The 22369-nt window shown below is 43.2% G+C and overlaps 2 protein-coding genes across 2 annotated transcripts in view; both read left to right on the top strand.

The window, feature by feature from the left end:
* Window positions 1-2575: 2575 nt before the first annotated feature.
* On the top strand, window positions 2576-7220 carry LOC128896642 (uncharacterized). Its single transcript, XM_054160005.1, has 2 exons — window positions 2576-3828; window positions 6326-7220. The coding sequence occupies exons 1-2, from the start codon at window positions 3192-3194 to the stop codon at window positions 7138-7140; spliced, it is 1452 nt and encodes a 483-aa protein (XP_054015980.1). The 5' UTR covers window positions 2576-3191; the 3' UTR covers window positions 7141-7220.
* An 11247-nt stretch (window positions 7221-18467) lies between these two features.
* Window positions 18468-22369, top strand: part of LOC128896643 (uncharacterized) — a 10573-nt gene continuing 6671 nt past the window's right edge. The window contains exon 1 of the mRNA XM_054160006.1: window positions 18468-20460. Within this exon, the coding sequence (XP_054015981.1) occupies window positions 20041-20460 (420 nt within the window). The 5' untranslated portion in view covers window positions 18468-20040. The remainder of the gene's footprint in view (window positions 20461-22369) is intronic.

Raw genomic sequence — 22369 nt, forward strand, 5'->3', positions numbered from 1 at the left:
GCTTTTCGATTATCAAGCGCTTCGGCCAACACGAGTTTAGTCTAATTTAATCCCAATTTTCTCGAAATGGGGCACCTGATCTTTGCAGAATCTGATAGAGGATGGTTCGCCCCTTCCAGTGATAGCGATTAAACCTCGGACAAGTGCGGTCAATTTTTTATAACCATGCGTAATGTTACAATTTTACTTAAATGTACTTTTCTCCAAGCAGACCCTATTATTTAAAGAGTTGTTAACATTGTGACTTACTTTATGCCTTGAATACTATCTATACAAATCTAGTAAACATTATAATTCATTTGAATATCGTCTTTCTGAGCAAAGTTTTTAGAATCGTATATCAAAGTTAGGATTAATATCGTAAGCGTTTTGCTTGGACGAATTTCAACTGCCTTTAAATGCGCACCACAGCAAAACGGAAGCAAATATCAAAAAACGGATTGCACTACATTAAATAGCAATTTATCCTCTATCGATCTACACAAACAGTTTTTCCATTTTTCGAATTCACGAAAAACCGATCATTTTTAATCGGCGAAAACCGTTTCGTCCCACCGTGCGCCGCTCACGGCGTGTTTCTGATACGGTGGATTTCGTATTAAAAACAAATTGGGCGCTACGAACGTTTGAATTAGTTGAGCGGTGGTGAGCGGTGTCGATAGTTGACGTTCCACGGGCGAATTATTTATTGGCCAACGGTTGCGAATGCCACCGATAAAAGGATTTATTTAAACGACTGTCGATGATCTCTGATTGGATTTGAAACGGGCCACTGTTTCAACGGTATATTTGTCTATACGCTCGTTCTCTCTACGAACCTGTGGTTTCCACAAACGAGCCAACACGATGAAACCCTTTGTACTCTTTCATTTAATGGAAGCGTCAATGAATAAATTGAACGATCTCGTGATCGATGATTTCGACTGTCGGAGATTGTTCAAATAATCGTAAAACTAACTTGCGAAAACTAGAAATGCTTTCGATCTATTGTGTCGATAAAGGATGATCAAATATAATTAAAAAGCAATAATCAATCCTGTAATCAAAATATCTATAATTCAGCGAGAATTACTCATCGAAGAGAATGTGTTCGATAAGTGTTAATCGTTCCAGCAGAGTGTTACAATTCTTTAATTAGTTTCATTAAATCAATAAATAATAAACTATCAGATAACACTATGTTACGCTAGTGAGTCTGTTAATGGAACTGACCCGCGAAGCCTGCTATCGAAAAGATTAATCGTCGAACGACACAATGTTTACCGACAGAGATTTTGAAAGTTAAATTCATCAAAAGTTCATTTCTTTTATATAAATAAACGCTTACCATAGGCAGATCGTTGTGTCGTATACAACGTGTGTATACGAAAGTATCATTCGGCACGGCTGTCGAAGATAAATGCATTCTACGGTTACATCCGGCGTACCTGAATAGACGAAACTCGATACGCAAGCAAACCGCTATTGTCTTTACTACCTCCGCTATCGATCGCGATACCAGAGGTGTACATATTCGGTGTAGGTACATTCGCGTAAGCCATCCTCGGTACAAAACAAACGACGATGCGTTAAAAACTCTGTACAGCTACTGGATTCTCGGTATTCACTGGATTTGTTACTTTCAATTATGCAGGACTTTTTAGACCTAATTATCTGCCGTAATCGTGGTCCATTGTCGACAAACTCGAAGAGTAGGCGGCGAGCGAAGCGCCATAAAGCCGATCGAGGCCGAATTTAACCGAGTTAAGCCGAGTTACATCGAACCAGACCGACGAAGGTCGAGTCAACCGTCCAACGGCACATGCACGCTCTCGACCAGCAACTGTCAAAACAGCTTTTGCGGTTTCGCATCGATCGAGGAGGACGAAGCATTCAGAGGACAAAGGTCGAAGTACGCGTCGCGTGCTCGATGTACATATAACAGATATTTGCTTCGACTCCTCTACGCGAAATCGAGGACGAGAACACGAATACGAGAAAGTACAATTTCGAGTACAGAAATCGAGATAATACTTGTTGATCGATGAAACGGACAGAGATTAGACAGAATTTTGTATTTGTAAGAGTACCGTAGAAGTAACGGTAATCGCTATCACGCGATAAGGGGAAGAAAGGGCAGGAGATAAAATGGATAACTGGAGATTGGATAACCGAAAGCAGCGAATCGGCGAGCGAAATTTGATAGTAACGGGTTCGTTATCGTCGTTTACTTTGAATACGGTCTCCCTACGGAGTTATAGATAGATTTTAATAGTTGTTTCATTACCGTAGGGCATTTCAATTATGCACGGTTCTCATGGAAACTAATAACATTCGGTGTGTACTCTTTATCTTAAAAAGTTTCTTCGAATGTAGCATCGGAATATATTGGGTCGTCTCGAAAGGTTTCTTTCGCGAGTTGCACTCAATTATTTTCTGTGGTCGTGTTTATATAAATAGACAATCTAATTTCACAGATATTCATGTTACATTCACAGGCATTCACAGTAACGGAGCAAAATGAATCGTGCACAATTCAGTAATATAACATGAAACATAAAATATCGTGCATGTATTACTTATTAATAAAGCGAAAGAAACTTTTCGGACAACCTAATAGTATCAGAAGATTAGAACGCATCTTCTTATCTAAAAGAGCTTTCCTTGAAACAGCTAATCGAATAACAGTACTAGAATACTATTCAATTCTGCTGAAAGATTAAAAATGACAATATGTAGTTTTAACATTGATAGTACATCGATAATAGGAACTACGAGTGACGATTAGAAAAACTAAGAATCGAGAAACTGTGACGAAGGCCAGGCGTCGCGAAGCCGAGTCTCGATAGCGAAGCGGCGACGAGCGGCGTTGAAGCGGTGGCGCGCGAGGCGACGCCGAGTCAGGCCGAGCCGAACCGAGCGGTGCCGAGCGCAAGGTCGAGCGAGGCCGAAGCCGAAGCTGAAATCGTGGGCAAAAGCGAAGGAAGGCTCGGGACTTGGGGCTCGGCGCGTTAGCGCTGGCTGGCGAAGCAGGCGGCTAGCGTATCGTGAGCGGGCAAGAACGTGCGCGCGTGTACGTCCCAAAGTAAGAATCGACCGCCTGTCGTTAACGGGTCGAACGACGCAGCGGCGTACGATCGGGGAAAATTCTTTTCTTCTGAGACGGGTGCGCGTTTACCCAGCTGAATACGCGCGCGTGTTACCGGCCGTGTATGGACGGCGGCACGCGTGCACGAGTCGAGGAGGAAAAAGCCCTGGATTCGTCTCGCCTGCGATCCTCCGCTCGGCTCGGTTTCGCGAGCTCCTCCTCGGCTGGCAACGCTCGTATCGCCAGGCGCAAGAGGAAGAAGAGGAGAAGACAGCAACGACGAAACAGTAACGCCGACGACGAGGACGAGCTCGTCGTCGTCGGTGGCGCAGACGTTGACGTTGACGTAGAACCCAGCGGAACCACCGACGCGATATTTGCGGTCGACGAAGAACACCTAAATCAACAGTCGGCGGGACCGACGGTATCCGACGAGTCGAGCAATCAGCCAAAAAATCGGCTCGTACACAACACCAACGAATCTCAACGAAACGTATCCAGAGGAGGAGGCGGCACGCGCGCGGCTGCTTCCTCCCTCAGCTCCGGCATCACGCTACTCAACCGTCGTGCCGCCGGCAAGCGATCGTCCAGGAGATGCAACACGAGCGCCCGTAGGAACGCGATGACGATGGATCTCCAGAGACTGATCACCGAGGTGCACGCCAGGCCCGCGATCTGGGACCAGAAGAACGTCAACTATCACAATCGCGACGTCATCCTGAAGATGTGGCGGGAGATCGCGAGGGCTTGCGAGGTCTCCAGTGAGTATACTCGCTCTCTTCCCACTCTATTCGATTCTTTCCGTCTGATGCTATTCGCGCCTGCGTAACCCCTCTCTCTTCTTCCCACTCTGCCGTTTCTTTCCCTCTCTCCTTCTTTTTCCTACGCTCCCTTCCCCTCGAACCCTGCGCACGCACGCTCCATCTTTCGTAACGCGATCGACCGGCCTCCGCGTACCGATCGAGCTCTTTCGTTACAATTTACATTACGCTCGATCAGCCGCTCGTCGTTAGTTTTATTAGTATCATTAGTTTCCCTTTACCGAAACAGACCATAGTCCAAGAAAAAAGTAGCGATCGATTCCTACCACCTGTCCACCAGACATTCACATACAAGCAAATTGAAAGTACGATTAGAGTTATCGCAGAGAGAATTATGTCGCACGAAACATCGATAACTGACAGGAATTGGTGTATCTGGTTCGAGCATTGTTCCGCGCGAGGTCGCGTCGGTTCCTTCAAAAATGGACGAACCTCTCGATTCGAAAATCCTACTAAACAGAGATGGACAAAACCCTAGGCATCGAATAAATCTCGAGTTTTCGAAAATCTGAACGTTTTCTAAAGAAGAAAACGAGACAGACACATCGGTAATGTTCGAAAGAGGAAACGGGACAAACATATCAGCCAACTTCAGATTTATTCGAAGCCTAGGGTTTTGCCCAATAGTCCGAGAGCCTGCGACATAAAATTTCCGCCAATTTCGTTACAAATATCCTTTTGCTATTTCACTGTTTTCTACTAAAGAATAAAAATAATCCGAGGCTGGCAGAGCACAAACGGTGCATCGCTCGGCTAGAAAGTCGGAAACATGTAAGAAACAACAGTAATAATAATATCTTTGACTGAAATTATTATTCTTGAAATTTTTAGAATGTATTGTTGACACGCCAAATTGCATAATAAAGTTGGTCTGGCAGATTGCAAGCGGTACTAAATAGGTGCTAATGATTCTAGTCAAACTACTTCGTTTTTCCAACAAGGTTTTCCGACTGTCATTTCATCCATCAGACCCATTTAGCACCGCTTACAATCTGCCAGACCAAGCATTTCTAAACTAGGGAGCCGTACCATCTTCGGAAAACAGGTTCATTTGTGTAATGACTCTCGGACTAGTAATTCACATGACTGAACCGGTTCGTAGTTGTTTCGGTTACAAGAACCGAAATCTTTGGAGTGGAATTGGAAGTGAATTGATTCTTTGGAGCGAAATTGTTTGAACCGAAATTGTTTAAACCGTAATTCATTGCGGATTAGTGGAAATAGTGAATTTCGCTCCAGCTTCGAACACTGAAATGCTTTCACTCCGAACTGAACTAACATAGCATTTCGTTTCGGTACGAGGAGACATAATACAAATACGTACGGAGTATGTAAAAACAATGAATATTTTCTTAGTCAACGGCCAAGAAAAAGGACTCGTTTATCTTATTTCGTTTCTCGAATATCTGCGAACAAATTTGTTACGAACTAACACATTGCATTAAATTTTGCGATTTTGCAAATAAATTATTTGTAAACTAATAAATTTGCAACAGTCTTCCATGACAAACAAATTTGTTACGAACTACCATATTGCATTAACTTTTGCATTATATTATGTATAATATACATAATCGATATAACACATATCGATATATGTTATACACATATTTGTATTTGTACTAGTGTTGTGGTGTTTGGAAGCGTCCAGAAGCAGAACGTTTCTAAAGCGCCGAAACCTGTAAAAGACAATCGCGAGATTATGCGTGCGAGCACGTATCTATGTATACGTGTAGTGACATGGAAATGTTTGGAAAATTTGGAAACGTCTGGAACGTTCGTGAACGCAAAGCATATGAAAGACACAATGATTAATGAAAATAATAAAAGTAGTAAAAACATTGAAAATAATAAAAATAACAAAAGCAAAAATGAAAGTATAAATAATTAAAATAACGAATATAATGAACAATGAAAATAATGAAAATATTGAAAGTAGTGAAACGAGTAAAAATACTAAAAACCACCTCGGAGCGAATCGAAGGAACCGAAACAGAATTCATAACATTTCGCTTCGTAGCTGTTTCAATTTTCGCTACTTTCCCCCACCAGTAGGCGTTTTGTAACCGAAATCGAACAGTTATTGTACCGCTTCTTTTAAATTAATTCAGCTCCGGAAACAGTTTCACTTCTGGAGCGAAACAAAACTATAACATATAAAATTGATTTTCGCTTCTGGAGTGAAACGTGTTTCTGGAGCGAAATAATTTCACTCCGAACCCGAAGCGAAACGCTTTAACATAGTTTTGTTTCGGTTCACATCCCTGCTTTTGCCAATCACTGCTACTAAATTCGTACTCGTATAAATTTACGTATACAGCCTTCGGGAGAGCCCAAACACGATGCCCCTACGATAATGCATACATCGATTTCTTTTTTATTTTTATTTTGTATAAAATATAAAAACAATTCTAAATGAAACATTTCATCTTCCCAGCGGACGTGGCGAAATCGAAATGGAAACACCTGCGCGACAATTTCCGCAACGAGCTGAAGAAGACTTATCGGGGGAAGTGCGAAGGTGGGGCCAACGAGCACGACTCGAAGTGGGTTTGGTTCAAAAGCCTGTTCTTCCTGCGAGATCAAATGAACTCCCGCGTGATAGGATGCACCCTCTCGCAGAATTGCACCGCAGCCCTTCGATCGTCCCCGGATGGGACGCAGATCGAGCCACAGATCGACATTCTGGAAGGTCACGAGGAAACGCAATTCGACGACCTGGACGGCGATTCTTGCCAGTCCCTTCTATCGAACGACGATGCTTTGCATCAGGTGATGCCCCCGCCTAAAATGAACAAAATCTGTAGAAAGAGAAGCTTGATGGACGCGATCGAGAACGATTACACCGAGGTGGATCGAAAAAGGTACGAGTCCCTGCAGAAGAGGCTGGGCATGTCGCAGGAGGAAGAGGACGACACCTACCACTTCCTTATGAGCGTCAGGACTCCGCTCAAGAGTTTACCTCTAGATCGACAGATGTTCGTTAGGTTGAAAATTCAGGAGCTCGTTTACAACGAGATCAACTCTCAGAATCAACAGCATCGAACGTACGAGGGTGGGCACGACGTAAAACCTCTACGAGCTGGAAACGCGACTGGGGTTGTCGTAGTTGGAGCAGGACCTGGTCCAGGACCAGGAGGAGGGACCACGAGCGAGCCTGTAGGACAAGGTACAGACGATGCGTCCAACCCGCCGTCGTTACTCCAGAATTGCACCACAGAGGGCGCCACTGACGACGCCTATTTCGGTTAATTTAATTTACGTTCTTAAGATGTAAGAATTATAATTTTATTAATATTAATAGAAAATAAACGATGGTATTTTTTCAGTAACTTGTGCCTTGCGAGTTGTCCATGTCAGAAATGTTTTAAAAAAACACGCAGAAAATTCGAGATGAAAAAGACCAAGTAACCTCGAGATAAAAATATTTTACGCTTGATAAAACGAATACAAGGCAGAAGAAAATTAACGAGAAATAAATATCCTTGTACTATTCCTGTCGAGGTAATCGAGTCGCGTTTTTAATTAAAACAAAAATCAAGTATCCTGAGGCTTTGCTGTTATTATTATTCGTGACGTACGTCAGACCAGAGGCGCATTACGCGGCATAATTATTTCGCGCGCTAATTGGTTCCCCGCCGCCGTTGAAGGGCGTATTTCAGGCCACGGTTTTCTCGTTTCATCGTGATTAAAGAGCGAATCGAGCATACGGAAAAGCTGAGGTTCCTATTATGTATGACCCCATTTAAACTGCTCGGAGTTCCCGTCGCATTCGAGCCTTCGTACGTATTATACGTTTGATATTAAATTCGAGCCAAGTACGTGTACATACGGGGTGTCCCGCGCGAAACAGGCCGAACATTTTTCGTAATTTCTAATTAAGACAATAAAAGTCTTGTTTTTTAAAGGTACCTTTCTCTGTTTTAATCGAGCACGCGCGATCTAAAGCAAAATGAAACCGTGTTACATATTTTCTTGGGAAATGACAGAGCATAAAATGCATTTAATTCGTTAAATGCACGATTACAATTTCGACGATTGACTACGAAAAAAAAAAAAAAGAAAAGAAAAATATCAACGACAAAACACGCAATTTTAAAATTACAACCTTAAATTTCGATGGTTTCTTTTGCAAATGCCCACCTGAAAGTGGTGACCATTAATTTTTCTACACCCTTTGTACAAATATACGGTCTCATTTTTATATAAAAGCAACCGTGTCAATATTTCTCGAGAGGTTAATAAAATATCAAACCGAAACGCTTGGAAATACTTGGAGTCGTAGCACGTGTTGGAAAGTATTACTTTTCGAGAAAGGAAACGCCGTTGGCCATGAAATCGTTATCACGTCGTTTCGAAGCGAAGCCAAGGCTGCCTCTCCGGCCTAAATAAAACACAAAACTTGCCGCGAACAAACTAATCTCGCTGAACGCGAGCGTTAATCTTCCCATTACGCCGAGCACTCGACTTCTCTGGGATGAAATGCATACACCGCGTACGCGCCGGTCGAAACGGAATGTCTGCTCTCTGACGCAACCGTGGACTATTGTCTCTTCGTATGCAACTCTGCAACGTCTGCAAAGCCCTTTGCCGAGGCTATCAAGTACGGGGGCATTCGACGTTCGGTCGCGATTCAACGGGATTTTCCTCCGAATACTGTTCCCCGTATTTTCCTCGATAATCACCGGATTGTAGTTCGCTAATTGCTACACGCGAACGGACTGCGACGATTGTTCGGTGCGCGCCTCTCGGGGTAGTATCGATTTTACTTTGCGTAAATAATTTCGAATATTGCTCGTTCTTCCTTATACTTCTCCCTGCTCTTAGAAATTCGCCAGGAGGAAATGGCTCACATCTCAGAGATTAAAATAAGGAACAGTGAAGTTATAGGAAGAATACTTAAGGGGTGGTAGCACTATTAGAGGTTGGAAAATAAAGGCTAATTTTGATAATTAATTTTGAGAGTATCGCAAAAGGAATAGGATTTCTTTAACACGTATTCGATTTTTGTTTGTGTAAATAATTTCAAATATTGCTCGTTCTCCCTATACTTCTCCCTGCTCTTCGAAATTCGCCAGGAGGAAATGGCTCACATCTCAGAGATTAAAATAAGGAAAAGTGAAGTTATAGGAAGAATACTTAAAGGGTGATAGCACTGTTAGAGGCTGGAAAATAAAGGGTAATTTTGATAATTAATTTTGAGAGTATCGCAAAAGGAATAGGATTTCTTTAACACGTATTGACGTATAAACAAATATTATATTATAATTTTAGTACGAACTGGCGGCGACCGAACGAAAAATACGCGTAAATCAATTTTGAACAAAAATCGCTTCGTGATGGGCCAGCAAATTGAATTTCCTTTCAATTGACAGCGGATTCACGAATATCACTTAATCTATTGAAACTGTAGAAATACTGTTTCGAAAAAAAAAACAGCTATCTGTTTCCCACCTGACGTTGTAAATTTTAAAACACCATAGATATGAAACTATCCTTTTATCTACGTGCTCTAAACACTTTAAGGATCCAAATTATATATATAAAATAAAAAAATAATATTTTTCATCGTCACGGTAACCTTCCCTTAATATACGATCTCCGAGACATACCCTACGCAACTGGAGTGCTCGAATATTACAGTTATCCACCGTATATGGCTCGCAGTCGATCCAATTTCCCCCGAGCACAATTGCCGCGGACGTTGCGTACTTATTTGCTACTTATTTGAATAGTACCGAACGACAAGGTAAACACCGTCGCGTTCGTCGCGTATCGACCGCGGAACAGAAGGGTCTATTCTAGCCTGCCGCGTGTATCTGTCACGCTGCGTAGCCGAGCCGACGTCGCGCGAACACCATAGAGTGCACAGCCGCGGTGTATAGGACTGCATTGTAATATTGTACCATCCACGGCGAGATAAAGTCGTTCGAATCGAGTTTGCGCCAGTTCTACGGCCTGCTCGGCAGCCGGTTCGTACGTCGCGGTTATTGGACATCGAAGAAACACGCGGACCGTTTTGAATTTAATTAAACCAGGTTATTAGGTACGTTGCTGCCTGTCAGGCCAACAGCCGCCCGTCACATCGAAACCAATTTCGCTCTTGGATAACATTTTTCGGATGACACGAAATTAAATGCTATAATGGTGTTTTCCACTGCGTTGTAACGTTTTTTCTAGTATTCTATATACTATATTTGGCCTTTGTCGCCATTTGTTTACAGTAGCGAAAAAAAAAATCACAGATAGAGTCACCCTAAAAAAAACTGGGTGTGCGAGTACTTTTTTGACCCAGTGTAGCAGTCGGGAGTGGAAAGTCTTTAATAAGCGAAAAAAGGTCGGACGAAATTAGCGAATTCTTGACTGGTTGCCGCGACCGTCTCGGCCCTCCTTTTCTCCCGTCGTTTCCGCGCTTTCCACGGGAATTCGCGAAATAACGAGGTAACTTTTCGTTCGGATAGAAAAGCCGCGTCGTCTAGACGGGATGCACTATATATTTGCACGGTATATTGCACCGGTTGAATAGCTTATTCGAAAGTCTGCTTCGTAGTCTGCTCAACAGACCACTCGGTTTTTCCATACAAAGAGGATTAGCATCGTCCTTCTTTGTCTCTCTCTTCTCTCTCCCGTCGTTTCGTCCCATCGTTTCGCGTTCTCTATCGCTTTGTTTCCTCAGAGTCTTTCTTTGTCAACGAGCCATGCCTTCGTTGCTCTCTTCCGACCTGATGTCGCTCGGAACCACGACCTGTCCCCTTTCTTCGCCATTGTTGCGTCATCCGTTTCGCCCTGCATTATTGCCCGTGTTCCTTATCCCGATGATAAAACCGTTCGAACCGTCACGCTCAGCGAATACCGGCGGAATACAATACGCGTCCATGCGACTAACAGTTCGATCGAATATAAATCGCCACGAGCTACTTTTACTCGACATCCACCATTATAGGAAAAATACTTAAGGGTGCGCGGGGAATTCTAAACTAATGAGACCCTTGGATCTACACTCTACGCTTTTCCTTATTAGATCATCCCTACCATTCGTGTTCTTGTTTGACTTTTTATTGTTGGATATGGAGGAGGGCGCGCGTGATACAGTATCGTCTCGAAATGAGCAGAATGTAGAAAGACTGGAGCTTAGAAGTAAAATAGGAAAAGAGATAGTCGAATCGAACCAAAGTATACACGGATTGTTATCGATGAACAAACTTCAAATTTATAAAGCAATTGTTAAGTTTCTGCGACATGTAAATTTAAAATTATAGCGATAGACAATAAAGTGCAATGAAAAAGTGTAAACCGACTACACTATAATAAAGAAAAAAGAAATAAGCAACTCTCTATCCCTTTTTATTTCGAGTCGCCAGCCGAGTGAGAGATCCAACAAGAAGCGAGAGGTCCGAGTAGCCATCTTTAACGCTCGACTGAACAGATTAGTGGAAAGAGCACAGAACACGTGTAATGTTTTCTCTTTCTCTGGCGCGTGCGTATTCTCCGAAATACTACTGTTAGTTGTATATACATACAGGATGTCCCAAAAATGTTGTAACACCTTGAAAGGGGTGGTTCGGGAGGTGATTTGAAACAACTTTTTCCTTAGCGAAAATGTTATCCGAGGCTTCGTTACGGAGATATTAACAGAAAACACTGACCAATCAGAGCGCGCGTATACCGGTGGAGCGACCGCGGTAGGCGTGGCTACGCGCTAGGCGGCCGCGCTTATAAGCTATTGCGAGCGCTCCAACGGCATACTCTGATTGGTCAGTGTTTTCCGTTAATATCTCCTTAACGAAGCCTCGGACAACATTTTCGCTAAGGAAAAAGATGTTTCAAATCACCTCCCGAACCACCCCTTTCAAGGTGTTACAACATTTTTGGGACACCCTGTATACATGCCATTCGTTCGATTATACTAGTGCTAAAATGAGAAAGGATGTTATCTTCTATCATTCTCCAAAGAATAACACACCCGTACTCGAGCGATCACTTCATAGTTTGCTGCTATACCGAACGCCCTGTTTTGTCTACGGGTTCCTCCTCGTCACACTCGGGAACTCGGGAACAAAGTCAAGCCGAATAGCACACCTGTTTCGAAATAAGCAACTCGTCGGTCCCGACCGAATTGCTTATTTCGAGACAATACCGTACTACGCTTTATTTTCGATTAAAACTATAGGAGTCCCAACGAAAATATACTCAAAACGCATAAATTTGAGACAATACTGTACTACGCTTTATCTTCAATTAAAACTATACGAACCCCAACGGAAAAACTACTCAAAGCGCAGAAGTTCGAAGCCACCATCCTCTAGGAGCCATGGTGGACTTTTCCTATTCGACCATCGCTCCGCGAACTATGCCTCTCGAAACTATGCCTGCATCTATCGGAAACGAAGAGCAGACGCAATCGTGTACGCGACACGAACGCGATATCAGCGAATCGATGCGCAGATCTCGATTCGCGCGGAAGTGGCTGCACACGTGCCGCCATTCATTCTCGACGAACGAGACGGACGAAGCGCACAATGAACCGAACCACCTGCACGGGAATTCTATGGAAATTCTCTGAATCTCGCCAACGGTTTGTTTCTCGTTACTCCCTGACGGTTGAGATACGTATCGATTCTCTTATTAGCCGACGAACACCCCCGTCGAAGGCTGCTCCGAAGACTCGACGGTGTTTTCGCAGGGTCCGCAGAGAAATTAGAAATTCGATCGGAATATTCGCCGATCGAATTGGGTTTTCCTCGTAGCCAAGGCGGCACACCGTCGTTGTGCGAACGTGTCTAGAATCTACTCTGCTGATTTCTTTTTTCGCGAGGCACGCAGACGATATCGGATATAAAGCCCGAGGGTTATGGAGGATGAACTCTTTCATAGAGGACAGAGTGGAAACGTCGGGATAGAGAAAAAGGGGAAGCGATTGCATTTTCCTTTGTGATCAAAGAAAATCTCTCGGTTGTACACCGCGACCCTCTGTTCGCCACCAGCCGAGAACCGTTTCAGACTGAATGTAAACACGCTCTTTTTTTTTTTTCGTGTTTAATTACTAGAGACGCATCTCCGGACAGTTGGATGCGCGAAAGTTGTTCCGCGTGTAAATTCCATCGTAGCTATACATCGAGAACGTCTTCGGAATCATTGATTTCACCCTATACTATCGACGATAACAGCTACCAAACCCAGACCTTCCGAGCTACGTCATCCGCGACGAAAAACTTATAATTGACAGCCAACAACAAAAAGTAATAGGGTTTGCCAAGTTGCGGCGATCCCCCTTCGTTACGCGGCTCCCGTGCTTCGACTTTGAATTCCTGCTGGTTCGATTTCTATTTTACGTTAAAGTGGCGATATCTGGTATCTCCCCTTTTTAAAAAGAAGCGGTCGGTACCATCGGGAGAGAAGAAGTCGTCGCGTCGCGAATCGGAAGAAACTGGTCTTGCGCGACCAAGTGCAGTCGACTCGTTCCTTTCGATTTATTTCGGTGCGCGACGGGAACGAACGAAGATTCTTCACACCCTTGGTAATGTTTTCGAAGTGATATTATTTAGAGATATTATTTAGTGTCAAATTTTAAGGGATCCATTGGTGAGATTTTCGAGACTAACTTTACGACTTTATTCATACTATTTTTGATTAGTCCGGGTGTCTCGGGATTAATGTAAGAACCGGAAATAGAGCTGAGACGATTCCGAACAACGATTTCCTTTGCGAAAGCGTCGGATGGCGCTTCGTTTTTGAATTATTAACGAGAAACCATCGACCAATCACCAATCAATATAAAGCAATTTGAATTGTACACAAAACACAAGAATAAATATGTATAGTTTTACAGAACACGTAAAAAATGTCTTCTATAAATTTAGATATAAAGTTTGTTCTTTGGTATTTACTTATGCCCATTTAATCCAAATAAAATGCCAAGTTAATCAATAGAAGTCCGTCGTCACTCGGATACAAAGGTATTGACGCTTGAGCGTACGTGTAATGTATGGTAACTACTACATATATACATGTTTTTGTTTCGTGTATAATTTCAACTCAGATAACTTACATATCGGCTAAAAAAGTAGAGAAGTATACGACTTAGAAAAATTTAAATTAATGTGGTGGTTAAAATATTTTTTTTAATTCTAGAAAAAATCATCGCGGCACAGTGATTGCGGAGCTATGCTTTAAAATTTAAAACGTATAAAAAGGCAAAACAATCGAAGGACGGACACCTAAAAATTTTTCCCTGTTAGAGTATGCAAGGTGCACGAAAAGAATCGTCCCGGGAAGAATGGATCCGTATACGAGTGTGACGCGACCGGACGAGCCAGCGTCGCGACGCGTACTGGCCAAGAAGCAGAGTGGACGCGCGAAAGCGTACGGGTCCGGCGAACGGAGAGAGGCAACGCTCAACTTGGCAGTCCGTCAGTAAGAATCACGCTAGTGCTGGAAGCGGTGCATTCGGCACATGATTTAATGCACGCACGCGATACGTCCTCCTCCGCTGATAAAACGAATTTCGAGAGTGCGTGATATCGTCGATACGGGAACCAATGACGGACAGGAATTTTATTGGAATAATAGGCAACGAATAAAGGCTCTCTCGGGATTTAGTTGAACGGTTAATTGAATCTACGATTACATTCGACAGCTATTTACTATTTATTTACTCAGTTATTTATTTAACGGGTGTATCAGTACTTTGGCGTAACGACGATTACAGTGGAGAGTGGGAATTTTTGAAAGTGAATGATTTAAGAAGAATTTAGGGATACACCTCTGATGATTAAGTGTTCGGTGGAGTTTGACTCGTAAGTACTGGTTCAAAGCTACTGATTATGAATAAGATGGGACCTCGAAAGTATTGCATACAGTGCGCCCAAATACGATAAAATGATCCCGTGATACGTAACTATTATATTGCGTTTATTTTAAAAATAGTATTTTTAAATATATATTCATAATTGAAACAGTGGTTCAGACCTCATTGGGCTCTCGCGTCATCTTTACGTATAACGCACGTATACTAGCACGTCTCACGGTTTTAACGAGAATGGACCTCGCGCCAACCATAATTAACTCGATCGACCTTATGACAGGAGACTTTAGCAATCGACACCCGACACGTCTCGTTGGATCGATCGAGACAATTATGGCCTCGAAACGACGTGTAATTCCGTAATCGCTTCAGCCCACCAGTGTCTCGCCAAGACGAATTAATTTACGTTCGTTATTGTCCACTCTATTTGTAAATGATAGTCCCACTTAGCGATGTCCTATTCGCGAACTAACGTTCGAAACTGTTACGCTTTTATTTTTATTTACAAACATCCTTTCCAGTGTACGTCTCTTGCAATTCGATTACAAGTAGAGAACGTAGATGCAACTCCAATAATCGTTCGCTGGAGAACGACTGGGAGAACGACTGGAGAACGAATAGAGCGTGAAATGCGATACGCATTATCGTTGTAATTGTTTGGAAGTAAAGCTGGATTCCGATTCCAGCTCCCGAACAGGGGGAACATCTGTCGCCACGGAAATTGGTCGACAGCGCGCTGGAGTTCCGCGCTTATCTGCGAAATTATCGCTAGATAACGAGTCGAGATCGGAGGGAGAGCCTCAACGCGATCGACGATGGTTGCCTCGGAAAGACACAGAATTAATTTCCACGCTTAACCCTTTCCATTCCAGAGGTGACTCTCGGTCTAGGTTTGACGCAGTAAATCGGCCAACAATAATATTTGTTTAGGTTTAACTTCTTTCGGAACTCGAAGTATCGATAAGATGGTTGTCGACAAGGTAAAGGTGACCTGATTCTCGATCTCGATAGCTTAGCATTCATAGTAATAGAATACTAAGAAAGCGTCTCGAGTTGCTGATAGATAGCAGAAAAAAAAGGCCTCGAGTGCAAAGGGTTAATAAAATCGTCGGCGAGAAAAGTTTAAGAAACGGTGTCTCTATACTGCATCGGAGTTCAAAGAACAGGTAGGCGCGCCAATCACGATTTCCCGCATCGCGTCTCGACAATTTCCACGCGTCCTTTCGCAAATCCCGACACGCTCGTGTTTCAGCTACCAGCATGCCGCGACCGCTTATGTAACCGCGTTCTTTCACTCGCATGTACCTGCGCGATTCGGCCCCTTTCCGTCACCCTGCACCATCGGCGCTTAACCAACGAATCGAACAAACTCTCGCCTCTCGCGAACGGGAGGACACGAGCCGAGAGAGCAAGAGTAAACAAACGTTAAAGCGTGGATGGGTAACCCGTAGCGAGCACTTAACAACCGTTTAAAACGATATTCGTTGACGTAGCGAGCTTGCCGTACGTGTTTTCGGTAGGGAGACAAAAATAGCGAGCGTGCAAGTGGTTAAGGACGTACTTTCGCTCGTAGGTCGAGGCGAGCGCGTGCGTGCGTATACTTAAAACTGAAATGTCGCGTCGCGCTTACCCAGCAGCGAGTTTTTTTTACAAGAGGCACCGACAGGCGCCAGGTAGGGGCCTGCTGGCGCCGGTACGCGCCAACGTTTCTCTCGATAAGGTCAGCGTTGCTTCCCCGCATCTTTCGAATACCTTTACATTCGAACCTTGGGGAACTCTACAAAAATTTGAAAAATATTTCCGTGTTCCGCGCATGGACAATCTTTTTTCCTGGTCGAAAAGGTAGCATACAGAGGTGGGAAGAACTTCGACGGGACGATACAGGTGCGCGAGTTCGACCTCCTGTTAGAAAATTAGAGATAGCTAAATGGCTGAAGCAGGCAGGCCATGTGTTTAGTCTCTGCGCGCTACTCCTCTCAACGGAGGTTCGGCCAGAGGACTTTGTTTAGGTTTCTAAACTTTAAGAAAAGGCCGGACTGCCGAGGATGTCCTCGCGTCTGGGATTTTTTGACACGGTTCAAAATTGTATCGACTTTCGTGGAGTCGAGACCTATCGAAGATATACAGGGTGAGTCCGAAGAAACAGAACACCTAAATATCTCCGTTACATTTCGTTGTACAAAAAAACTTCTCGGGACAAAGTTACAATATTTGAAGGGCCACACGTAACGGTGTACGGGAAAAAATTTTCAAGGTCTTTTTTATATAAAATTTCAAGATCATCGATGTTTTTTTTAATAGAACGACATATTTTCATTAACGTGATGTTGTAGCTGACAAAATAACGAATTCGTCCATGTACTACAATATCACCTACAAACGACCTTCGACCCAGAAAAATGGAATAAATAAAATTCAACGTGTAAGATTCATTTGCTTTGTTCCTGTTACGCAAAATATTCAAAAATATTCCCTTTACAAACCAATACATTCTGATCTTACACTCTACCATTTACGCTCTCGCAGTCCCCCCTGTTGACCCTAGCGCGACATAATCTCGTCGTTTATGGGAAAAATGAAAGAGATCAGGGTCGACGTGGATCCGTCGGGAAGCGTCGCTACCCAGACCTTGAGCGTAATTCGGGCTTTCGAGTGACTTCGATGGACGACAACGCTCGACGCGATATCGCGGCAAACGGATTCAACAGCTAGTACCTTATAAGGCGCGGAGGGTCGCGCTAAAGCCCGCTATCTACGAGCCGATCGACTCCCATCGCCTCGTTCCTGTTTTAATCGTTCGCGAAACCAACCTCCTGGAAAACGCGATAGGCGCCGGTTTCATAATTTCGTAACTCGGACCGTCTACTCCCGAAAACCACTTCCCTGATCCCCGGAATCGTTAATTGTAAAAAAGAAACGGTAGAAACAGTATTTTCTTAACGGAACCAACTTTTAGTTGGCACTTGGGTATCTCGCGTATAAGATTCCAAAAGATCATTCCCGTCCATCTATTAGTTCGAGAGATATAAGCTTCTGTGATGAACATTAAAAAGAAAAAATTAAAAAAATATATATACATATATAATAAAATGTATATAAATATATATACATATGTATTTTGTTAAAAAGATGGAGGTTACTCAATTCGACATCTATATATATTTATATATTTTGTATGTCATAAATATGTAAAATGTATTAAATTTTAATCATAATATTAAATAGTTTAAATATGTAAAATATATATATATATATATAATAAAATATATATAAATATATATATATATATATATATTTTTAACTGACTTCGGTAAGTATATATATATATATATTCGACATCTATATATATAAATATATATATTAGTTATATATATATATATTTTTTTTACAAATATATATAAATATATGTATATATATTTTACATATAAATATATGTATACATACATGTATATATTTTACGTACGTAATATATATTAAATTTTAAACATGTAAAATATATATATAAAATAAAATGTATATAAATATATATATATTTTTCTAACTGACTTCGGAAAGTATATATATATCCGACATCTATATATATATAAAATATATAAATGTATAGATGTCGAATTGAGTAACCTCCTTATTTTCGAAGTCGGTTAAAAATATGTGTCACAGATTTTCAATCGTCTGGCATTGCACGCACTCGGCTAGGGAACTTCAAAGCGCTGCTGCCCGCGTATCAGCGTCGACGTTCCATCCAAGTCTGAGACTTTAATCATTAACCAATCACAACGCACACTCGAATGTTCTATAATAATTAATTCCTGTAAACTCGTAATTTTCATTTTCATTTTAATTTTCATCCAACAAGCCACCCAAGAATGAACTCGCGCCAGGCGCGGAACGAGCGGCGAAGTACGTCGAGGCGTGGCGATGCATAAACTGTCGCACTCGACGAACCCATGGAATGTGTTTGCGTGGTCACGTTGGCAACGATAGCCGAGAAATAAACTTCCCTTGGGACGGGTCCGTGGAAGAGCCAAGTACGGAGACGCGTCGCGTTTGCGCAAACCCCCCTTACACGGAATCAGATAGGACGCGTTTAACTTTCAAGGGGACAATGATATGTCGACGTTTCTCGGATTCCGAGAATACGTGACGGTACGGACACGTATACGCGAGCAACGGAAGCCTGCAGATGGCCGGCAACGTCTGGCAACCACGGCAAACCTTTGCGACATCGATAGAATCAATCACGCTCTCTGTTAAAATCGCTTAAAGCTCTTTCTTTCTTATTAATTTCTTTATCGTAATCGTCTCGTAATCTTCTAATCCGCGAGGATTACGACGACATGATTTGTCGAACCTGCTGGAAATTCTAATTCTATACATTCGAACGGATCGTGATCTAATTTTTATATGACGCACTTCTTCGAAATCAGCGTGGCTTTACGCCTCAGTCCCATCGCTACTCGACGCATCGCTGAGAAAGTGGCCTTGTGGCGTCGGGTGAGTTTGACTCGACTATGGGCACGTACGCATCGAACGTTGCTCCCCTCTCGGCGTGTCGTCACGAAGAGATCCGTCCAAACGCGCTACAGCAGTCGACGTGTGCGATCGTTTCGTAGAGCAACGTTTCCAAACCGTATTCCGTGGAGCACCGATGCTTCGATGCGACGCGAACAAGTGTTCCGTACAAATTTATAATCCGTATCTCATTCCTCGACTTTTCGAAACAAAGTACAACCAGTCCTCGATAGTGTTTTTGTAGGCGGAATATCGGACATTCCAACTAGGTACGACAAACGTAACCGAAGTTCGTATCACGAAGGTGGACAAACGTAACATTCTCGAGAGGTTGAAGAAGTTTTTGGAAACGCCGCACGTGGAAAATTTCACCGGAAATATCCGTTACGTTCGAACGAGACGCGAGTCATCGTCCATCGCCCATCGCCCATCGTCCGTCGTGAGAGAACGGCAACGACCGTGTGGCGTCGGTGGCTGCGCAAGCACGAGCAAACCTCGCCCGTGGCATGCCGAGATCTGGCAACATGGTTTGAGCAAACGCCTCGCTACCCACTTGCCAGATGCACGCGTACACGCGACCGGTGTCTGGCCAACCGACGATAGCCGGCCGAGAAGCGCCTTTGTGTACTCGTGGCTCCTCAGTCGGTCGTTGAGCGTGGTCATTTACGGTCCGCCATACTTCTATTCCGTTTCGCCCGTTCCAACGCCAGTAGCCGTCCGTGAATCGAGAACCTTCGAACGCGAACCAACGTGCGCAAACGATCGACGCGCGTCTCCAACTGCTTCCGAGCGAACAAACCACGTTTTCGTCCTCGCGGATCCAACCGTCGATAACTATGATGTCGAATCCCGACCTGGTCGGTTATACGCACGATTTCCTCACGGAATTCATCCACCTCTACCGGAGCTACCCCTGCTTGTGGCAGGTCAGGTACAGGGGATACAAAGACAGGTTGCTGAGAAACCGCGCTTACGACGCCCTCGTGCAGAAATTGAGGGAGGTAAATCCGCTGGCGGATAGAGAGACCGTCATACGAAAAATCAACACTCTCAGAACTGCATTCAGACGAGAATACAAGAAGGTGAGGAGTTCTCAGAGGATGGTGAAGAATCCTCGGCAACGGTACAGGTCCTCCTTGTGGTACTACGATATTCTCAAGTTCGTCGCCGAACAGAACGAGGGAACGTCTTTGGACGTCGAGAAGGACACCTTTAAGAACGACTCGATGCCTGCCGATGGCTACCACGAGGAGATGGTACGACCCCGCACGATTTTTGTCGAGTTGTCAGGGAGACGTTAAACGCTATCCAACCGATTATTCGTTTCGCGTTCCTGTTTTCCGGTTGCTAAGGAACCTTTGGAAAGCCGGAACGCGAAACCGAGTATCTTAAATACGCCGACGGGTACTCGAAGTCCCTTTTCACGCGATGTAGAGTCACGACTATTTATACCGTGACATCGAATGTCAGACATTTACTTATCGTAATAACGCGATATTCAAGTTTTTATGATACACCAGTCACAAAAAGAGAAGTCGTGACTTCGAGTCACGTGAAAATTGACCTTTACTTGACCGAACCGCATTAAAATATCGCGCGAGTGTTGGGCGATGTTGGACGAAATGTGATCCATGACTACGATTATCGATTGATTGATTGATTGATATATTTATTTTTCGACATTTGACTCGTGCTAATATAAAAAAATATAGAAAATATACGTAGAGTGTAGGTTTAGCACGAGTTAACTGCATTTGCGTAAATGTGGAAAATCCGCGGGCTAACGAGTCAGTAAACACGATTAATTATTACCGAGGAGTCAAGCACGGTCAGCTCTTAGAGATTACAAATAGCTGATTAGTGATTGTAGAGTATAAATGTATCATAATAAAATCAGGATGTAGTTCAATGTTTTGCGATAGTCGATCGTTCTCGGTCTCTCATTCGAGAGTAATTATCGTTGACGTAATCGCCAATCACTGCTCAACTCTACGCGTCTCGCCGACAATGTATATCCCTACGATATGGGCCGAGCCCCTTTCCATCTCTTTCGTTCCCTCTTTCTCCCACCATCGTGAATTCTCCTCTCTTCCACACACCCTCTTTCCGCCATCGTGCGTGCTATCTCTCTTTCGCTCGACGGACCATTATCGATCCGAAACCTCGACGTAGTACCACGCGACGCAGGAAATTACATATAAATCAGAAACAAAGCCGAAATGCTTACTCGAGGCGATGCGCGAATTGCTCGCGAGTATTTGCGCACGCACGAAAGACGCTTTCGAGTCGTTCGAAATGTTTTATTCCGACGAGACGAGACGAAACGCGACACAACTGGACGCAATATGGTGGGAAGAACGGTGGGGGCCTGGTGTTCGTTCGCGCGTAGAATGACAGAGATGGGCAAAACCCTATAGTCTAAGAGCTGGCTAAAAAAATCACGAATGATAAGGTGCAGTGAAAATTTGTATCTAAAAACACTCCTTACCAAGGATGTGAACCGAAACGTAATTCACACGAGTGAACCGGTTCGTAGTTGTTTCGGTTACAAGAACCGAAATCTTTGGAGTGGAATTGGAAGTGAATTGATTCTTTGGAGCGAAATTGTTTGAACCGAAATTGTTTAAACCGTAATTCATTGCGGATTAGTGGAAATAGTGAATTTCGCTCCAGCTTCGAACACTGAAATGCTTTCACTCCGAACTGAACTAACATAGCATTTCGTTTCGGTACGAGAAGACATAATACAAATACGTACGGAGTATGTAAAAACAATGAATATTTTCTTAGTCGACGGCCAAGAAAAAGGACTCGTTTATCTTATTTCGATTCTCAAATATTTGCGAACAAATTTGTTACGAACTAACACATTGCATTAACTTTTGCGATTTTGCAAATAAATTATTTGTAAAATAATAAATTTGCAACAGTCTTCCATGACAAACAAATTTGTTACGAACTACCATATTGCATTAACTTTTGCATTATATTATGTATAATATACATAATCGATATAACATATATCGATATATGTTATACACATATTTGTATTTGTACTAGTGTTGTGGTGTTTGGAAGCGTCCAGAAGCAGAACGTTTCTAAAGCGCCGAAACCTGTAAAAGACAATCGCGAGATTATGCGTGCGAGCACGTATCTATGTATACG

This window comes from Hylaeus anthracinus, unplaced genomic scaffold (genome assembly GCF_026225885.1).
Source record: "Hylaeus anthracinus isolate JK02 unplaced genomic scaffold, UHH_iyHylAnth1.0_haploid 11883, whole genome shotgun sequence".
NCBI lineage: Eukaryota > Metazoa > Arthropoda > Insecta > Hymenoptera > Colletidae > Hylaeus > Hylaeus anthracinus.

Bases quoted from the DNA above. Each gene is read 5' to 3' on its own strand.
- LOC128896642 (XM_054160005.1), top strand. From the start codon at position 3,192: ATGGACGGCGGCACGCGTGCACGAGTCGAGGAGGAAAAAGCCCTGGAT. The intron at 3,829-6,325 runs GTGAGTATACTC...TCATCTTCCCAG, and splicing joins GAGGGCTTGCGAGGTCTCCA to CGGACGTGGCGAAATCGAAA.